The following is a 12465-nucleotide window of genomic DNA, read 5'->3' as shown; positions in this document are numbered from 1 at the left end:
CTGAACAATAGAGCACCTCGGTCTTTTCAGCATTAAATTGCAATGAGTTTTCCCTCAACCAATGAGCCATAGCATGCAGGCAGCCATGAAACACTTCCAGAGATGTCGCCTGATCTCCCTCTAAGGAGAGAATCAGTTGCGTGTCATCTGCATAATATATGATGTTAATGTTATGTGCCTTTATGACCGCAATCAGAGGTTTCATGTAGATATTAAATACATTTGGGCTAATTGCGGAGCCCTGGGGCACGACTTGCGTGATGTTGGTAAAGGTAGATTGGTAAGGGGAAGGGTCACCGCTTGTCTCCTTTCTGAAAGAAAGGATTGAAACCAGCTCTAAGCAAGGCTAGTCACCCCTACCTCCCTCGGCCCCCTCAGCAGGATGGCATGGTTGACCGTATCGAATGCGGCAGACAGGTCAAGCAGGATAAGAACTGCTGCTTGACCCCTGTCTGCCCGCATCCGTAGGTCATCCATCACGGTCACCAAGGCCGTCTCAGTGGCATGAGCAGGCCGGAAGCCAAATTGTACGTCCTCGAAGATTTTGTTCATTTCCAGATGTTTTGAAAGAGATCACAACCACTCTTTCTACAATTTTGGCAGGAAAAGGCAGAAGGGAAATCTGCCTATAGTTTTTAGGGCTGGCAGGGTCCAACGTGGACCAGTGCCTGTTTCCCGTGGGACCGGACCACTCCATTAAGAAGAGACTGGTTACAGATTAGCCGAAGTGTAGGGAACAACTCTGCTTCAAACTCTTTCCAGATTTTCTGTGGCAGAGGGTCCAAAGGTGATCCAGAAGAGATACCTAGAGCCACCCTACCAAAATCCTCTACTGCCAGTGGCACAAACTCAGTTAGATTATTGATAGACTGACTCTCTGACCTCTGAACCTCTGAACCTCATAGCACTGCCACTGAGACAGTTGATATCTATGATTTCTGACTCAGGTTGCCGGAGGTCCCCCACCAAGGTCATCAATGATAGTTCTAATTTGGTCATTGAAAAACCTTGCCAGACTATCACAAAGGTCTTGAGAGGAAGGTGTCTGATTCTTCGTGCAGTCGGGACTAATTACATTATTCAAAATATTTCTAATTCGTATTGGTGCATTGAACTAAGTTCTTGCACCAGGGAGTTGGATATCAGCCCCTGAAGCTCTAGGGAGGGAGGTGGAGGTAGGGAGGTCCCCCAGGTATTGACACCTCCATACTTCTTTCTCCACTCGCCCCATCACTCTTTCCCACTTTGCATTTTTTGGGGTTTTTATTTCTATTTATTTATTGTATTTTAACCCCCTATGTTTCTCATCTATTCCTGGCTGCTCATGCTGCTTGGCAGAGTTTAATTTTCCTTCCAACCCTCCCCTTTCTCCATTCCATGCTTTTGAAAAGTGTTTTCTTTTTCTTTTTGGAGGCTCCCACCATTGCAATTTACTGCCAGGCTACTTCTTTATAAAAACGCACTTGGGTGTACATTTTAACGTATTCGTTTGAAGCATACCAGGCAGTGCTGCTTTCTGGTTTGCTGACGACATCTTTGGGACATTCGGAAAGGTTTCCTGGGAATGCACTCCAACCGGTGCTTACCATTGGCTTTTTCATTTGTAACTCACATTTTCTTGCTTTTTATTTGCTGGCTTTATTTGTTTTATGCTGTCAAAGTTTGGGCAACGGATGGGACGAACTCTAACTTACTTACAGTATCCTTCAGAGTACTCCCTTTCTGTAAACAGGGCTTTAAATCTGGTTCCTATCTTGCCACATTTGCTGTGCATGCAAAGGCAGAGGTTAGAAGTCGGGTTCCATTTTCGGAGGGAGGTTGATTGTTTACTTTTCTTTCTCCGACTTCAAAGTGAGAGGATTTATGTGACAATCTTGCTGCTACCAGGGGTAATTCTGAAGTGTGGTGGAAACAAATCAATACATTAGGTGCTGACATTTCAACACATAGTGTGTGCGCTGTGAACTTGTATCAGTTAAACTGTATATCCAGGCAAATGCAATTGTGATTTCAATTGAAGGTGTCTGCTCTTTGACAATGCACTACCATACCATGCATACTCCACTTTACCCCAGTTCACTCTGCACCACACTCACTACACCAAGCCACTTTACGTCACTTCACACTGCTTCACTGCACTCTACTCTGCACCATTCGACCCTACGCCACTTCTGTTTATGTGTCTCTATGGCATTCCACTCTGCGGCACTCCATTCCCCTGTGCGGCGCGCCACTCCCCAGTGCGGCACGCCACTCCCCTGTGCGGTGCGCCTCTCCCCTGTGCGGCGCGCCTCTCCCCTGTGCGGCGCGCCTCTCCCCTGTGCGGCGCGCCTCTCCCCTGTGCGGCGCGCCTCTCCCCTGTGCGGCGCGCCTCTCCCCTGTGCGGCGCGCCACTCCCCTGTGCGGCGCGCCACTCCCCTGTGTGCTGCGCCGCTCCCCTCTGCGCGCGCTCCACTCTACCCTGCTGCACTCTATCATGCCCCATTTCACTTTATGGCACTTCACTCTACTCTGAAACAATCTCCACTGCATCACTGCACTCTACTCTACCCAATGTGCTATATGCCAATGCATTCTACACCATGTTACTCAAAAACAATGCACTCTACCCCACTATACTCTGATCTACAACACTCTATGCCACTGCACTGTGCATCACTCTATACCACTCTACGAAAATCTACTCCACTCTACCCAACACCTTTTACGCCTCAACGCTCTACACCATTCAACAACACTCCATGCCCCTCTACGACACTATACTCCACTCTATGCCCTTCCACTCTGACTCTACTCCCTCCACTACACTCTGTACTATGCCACTCCACTCTACACCGCTCCATGACACTCCACACTACTCCACTCTACACCACTTCACGACTCGCTACACCACTTCATAACACCCCACTCTACTCTACAACACTCTACCCAACACCCTTTACGCCTTGACATTCTACACCATTCCACAACACTCCATGCCACTCTACAACACTATACTCCACTATACGCCCTTCCACTCTGACACTCTACTCCCTCCACTACACTCTGTACTATGCAACTCCACTCTATACTGCTCCATGTCACTCCACGCGACTCAACTGTACACCACTTCACGACTCTCTACACCACTTCATAACACCCCAATCTACTCCAGGAGAATCTACTTTTGCGACACCCTACTCCACGCCACTCTCCTTTATGCCACTAACTTTTAGCCAATGTAAATGTAAATGTACAGGAATTTATATAGCGCAAATCACCAAGCGGTTTCTAAGCGCTTGCTTAGGGAACCCGTCCTGGTATTCCCCTGTGAGATAACCCCAGCAGGGTATCCGCAAGGTGAAAGCCAGGCATCCCGCCGCGAGAGGCCGTTGTGGAGATTAAACAAGCTATTGCCCAGAGTCGCAGAGTGTGAACCCGTGAATCGATTAGGCACCGGAGCGAGAATTGTCGAGTCCATGGACATTTTTTTAGGACTCAAGACCCCGCCGAGCCGGGAATTGAACCCTGGTCCCGGGCTGACCTCTGCTTCCAGGTCTGCCTCCTCTAACCAGTGAGCCACACTTCTCCAATTCTCCAATCTGGTGTACAGCATAACTACACCATATTGGCAAAGCCAGTTGCTCTTGCATGAGCGACACCTATTGACTTTGCCAATGTTTCTTTTTACATTTATTTACAGTTTTAGAATTGGCACCACACTCTTGGAATGGAAAATTCCCAAAAGAAAGAATTAAATGGTGTCCTCGTTACAACGTAAGGTGACGCATTCCTGTATATACTTCATCACACAAGGCACAATAGGGGGAGTACATGCTAGCTCATCTATACATCATTTCGCTTTTATGCTTTTTCTTGATGCTTTTCAGCATCAGCAATACCCTTTTTTGTGTTTGTCAATGCTGAACACCACCAGCAAAAAGCATTGTCAAAGTCAGTAGGTCCACAGGTCTACATCGGCAAAGCCAATAGGCATGACGTTTTAGCTTTGCAAATGCTTTCTTTTAAAAACATTTTTTATCTTACTGCAAATGTTTTCCTTACCCATTTTGTGTTGAAGGCTGTTCCTAGGGTTTTCTCAGTTTGCAATAGGGTTTTTTTTTTTTTACTTACTGAAGTAGAATTCTTTCTACCAAAGAAATGTGGGTTGTGTCGATACTTACTTTGAGTACATTAGACAGTGGACAAGCAACCTCGGACTGTCATGTTTTCTAAGCTTGTGTTTCAAGTTTGCCACAAGTTGAGCCTTTCAGTAACAATTGTCTAAACGCTCTAGGTTTCCGCACATTAGCCTCAGTTTAAATATCCGTATTGCTTTCCGCATTAAAAAAAAAATCTATCTTTATTTTCCATGATTGTTTGGAACTACGTGGCACAGTCATTTTTACTTGTTTATTTACAGGTCGAGCACATACCATTCGCTCGGAATCCAGGTTAGTGTTCAGTACACTCAAGGAAGCTGGACTGGAGTGCTCGGACAAGATGTCATCTCAGTTCCCCAGGGACTCAGTGGCAACTTCACAATAAATATTGCTTCAATTCTTGAATCTGAGAGCTTCTTCCTACCTGGAGTTAAATGGATTGGCATCCTCGGACTTGCATATGGTACCCTAGCTAAGGTAAGATGTCCTTTTTATCGCTAATGGCAATGGATGCTATGCAGTATGTTGTAGGACATTGGATACCCAGGTGGGGGTTCATAGGGCAGTGTTGCACAATGCAGTATGTTCAAAACTATTTAAACCATCTAATCCGTGCCATCGGGTACCTACGTTTTTAATTCCTGGACTTCCATTTATCATTGTTTTAGGAGAACTGTAGTCCTGGGTCACCTCAGTTAGACTGAAGTTCCAGGTTAAAGGAATGTCTAAAATGAAAGACCCGTGTGGAATAGGATCCCTGATGGCAGAAAGCTGTCTGTTACCTGTAAATACCCTGCAAGCTTTTGGAAACCTGTAGCATTGTGAGTGTTAGTTAATCTTTGGCAGTGAAGGGTTATGTTTGGGCTGAAAAAAACCTTATTCTGTACCTCCTGGGATGGTTGGAGCGGTCACTGTTGTGCCTAAGGCATCTCTAAATTTGTAGCATTGGCATTCCTCAACGTTATTACGTTGAGGAATGCCAATGCCAAAGAAAACTATTACAAGACCCTATTTCAGTCGAACCATGCTCTTATGGTTCGACTGAAATAGGGTCTTGTAATAGTTTTCTTCACTATCCAAATAGCCCACATGGGGCCTTGTTGACACAAATGTAACATGCATGATATTTTGTGGTATGTAAATCTTTCACACTTTTAAAGGTCGTTCGATTTGGCCCATTGATTGAAACGGGAACACATAACTGAAGGGAACCACAGCGTGCACTATTTCTCTCTTTACATCTGCATCTAAGCTTTTGGCGCAGAAGCTATTTTTTTGTTTTTTGAAAGGGTCTTAGATGTTTTTTAAATGACCTCTGGGAAGGTTCTCTAATGACACTGGCATGGTAACCTCTCTAGGTGATTATCCAAAAGCTTAAATGGAGTTGTTAATTGACTAATATTGTGAGCTGTGGTTAAAGATGGAATCTATACAAATTGCTTTGAAAATTTCAAGGAGAAAAGAAGTGCTTACTCACTGCAAACTTTGGCAAAGGTCGATTGTTGTAGAGGTTGCCCTAAAGAAGCAGCATTGTAGTGAAACATATGTTGGCAGTCTATGCATGTAAAGTTGTGATAGTAGGGACCAAATGTACTGTTAGATCACCCCAGGCAGCAGCATGTAGCAAGGCTGTCTTGTTTATTATATTTAAAAAAATATTAAAATCTTCCAAGCTGGTTCATGGCCTACAACTGGGTATTTAATCTGCTACTTCACCTTCTCCTCTCATGAGAAACACATTAAACATTGTTACACGCCTTCTTTTAATACAACAGTGTACCTCTTTGCATTAAGGATTTCCTCTCATGGGAAGTTGTGCTACTTCCACTGAAGCAAGTAAATATCACAAAATGCAGGGAAAAAAGCGAATGTGGGCCTAGATAGTCTCTAACGTCTGTCTTAACTATAACCTGGCTACCATGCCCAAAATTGCTGAACCAATTGGTAACCATCAAATTAAGCATTGTTGCAAATCCACTAACTTCTCAACACCAAGGGACCTGGTTTCCGTCAAGGTCATAGTACGAAGTCATTGCAGAAGAGCTTGCTGAAAACCTATCCAATGATGCTGAAGCTCTTCTAATCCTACCCAATCTCGCTTTTAACACCGTGGACCATTCTGTTTTGCTGCAAAGACTTACACGCGGCTTATGTTTTTAAAGGTTTTGCACACTCTCAGATCAAATCATTCCTTGCCTACAGTTCACACTTTGCACAGACTGGATGCTTGAATCCAGCTATATCCATGCCCGGCAAGGGCATTCCGCAAGGGTTCTCCTAAACTGTTCAGTGCTTATCTGCCAGCTCTTGAGGACAGACATCAAATGACATATAGTTGCTTACCACGTGTGTAATAATAGCTTAACATAAAAATCTAAAACAACCTTAACACACAAATGTAACCATAGAATGATTTTCACAAGTCTAGCCTTGAATGGCTACAAAATAGAAATTGTATTCCTAGGCTAAATGTAGGCTAGAGATGTTTTGACTCTAATGAGGAGAAGCCATATCAAAATTTCATACAAGTGACTTGCTTTGCGTAGAAGATACTCAAGCTGTAACAATTGTTTTCTGTTTTTTGTTGTGCACAGGGTGATGTGAGCAAATGAAAGCATAGAAGCAACAGTTATAAGCGGGAGACACTTCAAAAATTGTTACAGTACCTGGTCAATTTGCTGGTATCACCTTTGTTGGGTATAAAAATAAATGGCAATCCATTATTGCATATACGGTTGGAACAAATATTGCATTGACTTGGGTTTCCTGAGATATCAATGCAAAAGCTCTGAGAGCTCCAATGTGATATTACTTGCTACTTAAGGTTAGAATACACAGTCACACTGATCCAGGGACAAGCAAGGAGACCCCACCCCCTTGCACACACTAAGTTCATTGTGGTGCCTATACCAAGAGTGATATAAAATTGGAGCGTGTTGGTGAACCGGTCTATGTACCTTCCCTCTCTACCCCTATAGCTATCCTCTCTCCAACCTACTGGTTGTTCCTTGGTCTGTGGCCTGACTCCAGCCTGTCACCTTCCTGATTCATCAACCCTCGTAATCTCCTTCTTTACCCGGCCTGTGCTCTGTAGGTTTTCTAACCCCACCAGCTACTATAGGTGTCCACTGGAAATTGTCAAGAGATGGCGCAACTGCAGAGACTGGTTTTCTTGAGGGAGTAGTTTAGGAGTAGGTGGGTGGAGGAATTGGGGATATACATACCTCCCTCCAGTCCAACTCTCCTCTAGGCTTCCCTGCCTTTTATGTATTATCTAATATTTTGGAGCTGGGGTCTACACAGAGAGATATGTATTGCCCAAGAACACCAGGGTGCCACCTAAATCTTCATTTTGAAGAATGCAGTCGTTTCAGGTTGAGTTATTTAGTTATGTTTAGTTATTATTAATGTGATAATATTTTCAACTAGGCTCATTGCCCCAGTTGGTACATTGTTTTACATTTAATATTCCAGTGCACTTTCTTGTGTTCAAGCTTGGGCAGCGCATGTGCTGCTCTGCGATGCATAGAGTATTCAAGCATGGACTTGAAACTCCACCGACTCTCCATCCATATTTTTCATTGGCTTGTGTCATTGTCCTTTGTAAACTCTGGCTCTTCATTGGTCAATAGCCTTAGTAGTCCCGCCTTAGGACCGCCTTGTCCCATCTTGTAACCTCCCATAAGGACTAGCCCTCTAACATGTTGTTTCTCAGTAGGCTTTATTCACAGCCTCCGAGCACTGTTTTGTTTAAATTGTTTTCACCTGCCTGCTGTGGACTTGCTCACTCCTAATGCTTGAATTTGTTTTTTTATGGCTCAGCACGCCACCTGGGTTGCCACTGTTTTGGTTTATTTGCGGTGCCAAATGTGGTAATTTAAAAAAAAAAAAAAGTCTTTTATTTTGCTCCTTGTTCACGTTCTCATTTTTGTTGTTTCCAAGCACCCCAAGCCGTGCTTGCATGTTAATAAAGGACACGCCCCTTTCTTTAGACGAGCCACGTCAAAAGGAAGGGCCATCTCCACCATTAAAATGAAAGCGCTGTTTGGGGTCTTTCACCAAATAAGCATTGTTTTTCAAACCAATGCTTTTTTTGATATTTGGCATTGCAAATGCTTGTTTTCCTCGTTTGCCGCTCCCGCCTGCTGTCTAGCCCCACTCATTTCTCCCAGGACGTACTTAATGGAGGCCGCAGCGTGACCCCATTGAAGGTCCCAGGCCCAGCTCCCCCGTGCGGATGCAGCTCTGCTTACTCCCTGTTTTTCTGAGTGTTTTCTCCTGCTTTTGCCTAATTTTTCACTGCTTTCTCCGTCCTTTCCCACTATTTTTCTTAGTGTTTTCTCATGCTCTTGCCTCACAGGTGATTTGCTGCACTTTATAAATCCTCATTGTTTGATACAAACCAGACCATATCAGGGACTACAGAGACTCGAGAATTTGTAAACCTACACCGTAAGGATGGTGCAATTCTCGACTCCCCTCAGTCATGCCTGTGGGAGCCTTGAGCATTTAACTTGATATCAAGAAGCTTCTTAAGAACTTTGTGCTGGACCCAGAATGGGAAAGCTTATACCTGCATGTACAGGCTCCAGACTTGACCCTTAGTACAACATAAGGTTACTGCTGAATCGTTTTGTTGAAGATTGCTTTCATTTTGTGGATATAACATGATTCCTGATTGAACTATGAACTCTTAATTGAGCAGCATGGAAGGTATCATGCATATAATGAATGATATAAACAACTGATTGATATTGGGACCATGATCCTATATTAAGCTGATGCACCTTCCTTTTTAGCCGTCAAGTTCGGTGACCACGTTCTTTGACTCCCTTGTGAACCAAGAGCACATCCCAAACATCTTCTCGCTCCAGATGTGTGGTTCTGGGCTCACGTCATCGGATCGTGGTGGCAGCCTTGTAAGTATCTGCTAGCTTCGACTCTGTAACCTTGCGTAAAATGTATCTGCTTTAGAAACTCGAACAAACTGTACAAAGGTGTTTTAATCTTACCCTAAAAAAGGGAAAATGCTCACTTCTAACGTTTGTAATTATTTTTGCGTGTGAATGCCAATTACATTGCATTTATGACATGGTAACATTTGTGTGAGAGGCTTTTCAGGCAGGACCAAATTAGACAGTCTTCACCCTTCCCTTAAAAACGAGTTTTATTGATACAGTGGGTGCTCAAATCGCCAATGCCAGCAAAAGGGCATTGTTAATCTAAATTTTGATTACTTTAGTTGTAGTGTGACAGGAAATGAATCGGTGAATGATACACCTGATTTCTCATGACCTTAAACGTGTCAAATGGAGGTAAAATGCTACAATAAGACCTGTGGATCAGTCAGTGGGTGGGGAGGTGGCAGTGTTGCAGAGATAATTCCTGAGGAATAATTCCTGTGGTGCCCGGTTCTCAGCATGCCTTTATTATAAAGGTATATGCATGGCTAAGGCATTGCGTGGTAAAGGCATGCGTTGTAATGTCATACAGCCATATCTCGTAACCAACAGTTTATTTTGGGCACAGCTCTGCTCGACCAGGCGATCGTTGTCCATTGTTCAGAGAGTGAGGGGGCCATATCACTAAAGCATTGCTTAGTTTTGGGAATATCTACCGTGGCCCCAAAGAGTGTCAAGCTTGTGTTCCTTGGAAGATATGTGGTCACAATGTTGCTTATGGAGGAGAAGACATCCACCCTATAGTCTTGTAGTTTGAGACATGCCCAAGCCATATTCACATTAAAAATGCCACACTTCACTGCATGGACAACACACTCCCCAAAAGACCCAAGGACTCCATTATAGCCTACCTGTGGCATAATCACAAATTCAAATCAGATGGGAAAACAAACAAACAAATAAATACAAAAAAAGGCATAGCACTAATGCTTCAAGTGGCCTCTGGAATGCGCTCAGCACTTATTTACAGAAAGCTAAAGAATGATGATGGCTTCAACCCAGATCTGTGACTGGAGAGGAGTGTCTGAAAAGTTTCAGCACTCCGCCGTCATCTCCTTATGTTTGATTTGTTCATTCTAAGTTGGCAAGGTATGCCAAGACGTGGATCCCTTGCTCACTTTGCCAGTGGATTCAAGCTAGCCTGGCTGAGGAGGGGTGTTACCCCGAAACCAGTCCCAGGATGCCTGTTTCCTATCCAGGGAAGACCTGGCTTGGCAGTTCGAGCTGGACTGTTCTTATGAGGCACAGGGTCAAGACTGATTTGCATATAGCTGGGCCTGAACTGGGGTGGCGAAGTGAGCTGAAGAATGATGAATTCAACCCAGATCTATAACTGGGGGTGAGTGTCTGAAAAGTTTCAGCTCTCCAACCATCTCCTTGTTTGTTTTATAAACCATATACCACCAACGCTAACCCCGATGTATGTGTCATTCCCGAAGAAAGAATACCAGAGGTTCCACAGCTATTGTGAAAATCAAAGGGGGCCGTAGTCATCCCTGTTGTCTACGTTTAGTGATTTGTATCATCTCCGAGTGGTTCTTATTAATTTTAACTCTCACACTTGAAGTTGTACAAAGCAGAGCAACTATTTTCAAAACCTGAGTACCGAGGCCCTCATGTATAAAAGGCCATTAGAGTGAATCGGACACTTTTTCCGTATCGAGTAATATTCCCACGTTGGAGAGGTGCAGATTTACGTGGTGAAGGAGGACCATCAGAGTGCTTAGGTCATGGGCTGTGGATCAGTTATATGTAAAGTCTGACTTATCAGGCAATACCAACAACTGCATAAGTGGCACAAGCATTTTACGAGGATATTTACAAACAGTTCATCTGCACTGAGCAGTGATAAAAGTCAATAGTAAGCCTGGGCAGAGTTCCGCTACATGGAACGCCACGAAGTGACAAAAAACTCAGCAGTGCTACACAGAGATCCACAAATGACATAGTGAGTTACTTTATGCTGATTTTTAGCACCGGCTGTTTGTCCTGCACTATAAAATTGGCCCAAACTGCAGCATGTGCAAGAGGGTGCTGCTTCTTTCTGCTGCTCGAGTAAAAGTTCTACTCGAGTGGCAGATTCTTCAATGCGAACGGTAGGTTTCTCAACACGAGGGGGCGTGGCCATCCGCGCTGTGCAATCTCACTGGGAAGTGATCTTGCTTTGGATTTTCCTTGCTCACGCTCACCAACTTAAGCTTCGCAAGCGGGGAAAAACTACATTCCATTGGAGTTCACCACCCAGGCATAGTAAATAGGAAGCACGTTATGTTGGGTCCTTGCCTGGTTTAAAAAAAATAGTGATCGTGGCCTCGAGCATCGAGAGTGGAAGCTGCCTCTTACAAAACAGCCTCATTGTAAACATCCAATAATCTGGGAGCAAGTTCTTGGATGCAGTTCTTATAGAATTCAATAGGGAGGCTGTCGCCACCAGGGTCCTTACTGCTAGCCAGTGCCTTAATCACACTCTTAATTTCCAGAATCAGTGATGAATTAAGCAACTCCTACACCCCGCCATCCTGTCAACCAAATGCTATGTCATCAAGATAGGTTGGAAGGTCATGTGGGAACCAATGGGTCCTGGTTGTGTACAAGGTGCAATATTACGGAGTAAATGCCAAAATGATATCAGACTGCGCGGAGGACAGAGAGCCATCTACCATCTGTATACCAGAGATTGGAGCTTTGGCTGTACAAGACCTGGCCATCCAGGCACACGTTTTCCCAGGTTAAATCCTCCTCACCAAACTGTTGCGCTTGCTTCTTTCCTGAGGTGGAGAACCCCTCGGTCCCCCGCCTACAAGAACCTTTTTCAAGAGTAGTTTGGCACTTGTGTAGCTTCTTTTTTGCATCCGCATATTCCAAGTCTAATTTTAGGTGATCTAGTGTGTCACTCAAGGACTTCTTTGGAGATGTATATTCCCCGTATGTAGGCTTTGAAGGCCTCCCATAAGATACCAGCCCTTGCTGTTCTGTTTGTCAAAGTATTCTAATATGGCAGCATGTACCTCTGTGTGAAATACCGGATCCCTCAACTTTGATCCTTTATGCGCCATGTATTGAATGGTCATAGTCCGTACCATCGATGAATGGTCAGTGTCTGAGGTAGGAAATGGACCTCACAGGTTTTGGTAGGCATGCTCCAGGAAACCAGACACATTTATGCGTGATGACATGTACTGATAAATAAAACGCATTCTTAGTTGCACTGGAATAAAGGTCTATCCACACATCTATCAGCCCATATAACTGCATTATATGGGCCAGCGCTTCCCTGCTACATGCTTCAGGTTACCTACTTAGGCATGTGTGCAGTACAATATTAAATCTCCCCCCCTACATAAAGGAATATTTGTTTAATA

General features: G+C 44.3%; 1 protein-coding gene across 1 annotated transcript in view; it reads left to right on the top strand.

Annotated features, from left to right (window-relative positions):
• BACE2 (beta-secretase 2) overlaps nt 1-12465 on the top strand; it is a 288765-nt gene that overhangs the window by 165758 nt on the left and 110542 nt on the right. The window contains exons 3-4 of the mRNA XM_078656817.1: nt 4403-4619; nt 8942-9061. Of these exons, the coding sequence (XP_078512943.1) occupies nt 4403-4619; nt 8942-9061 (337 nt within the window). The remainder of the gene's footprint in view (nt 1-4402; nt 4620-8941; nt 9062-12465) is intronic.

Source organism: Lissotriton helveticus, chromosome 8 (genome assembly GCF_964261635.1).
Source record: "Lissotriton helveticus chromosome 8, aLisHel1.1, whole genome shotgun sequence".
NCBI lineage: Eukaryota > Metazoa > Chordata > Amphibia > Caudata > Salamandridae > Lissotriton > Lissotriton helveticus.
The sequence above is the reverse complement of the archived record's forward strand: the minus strand, read 5'-3'. Positions and strand labels throughout refer to the sequence as shown.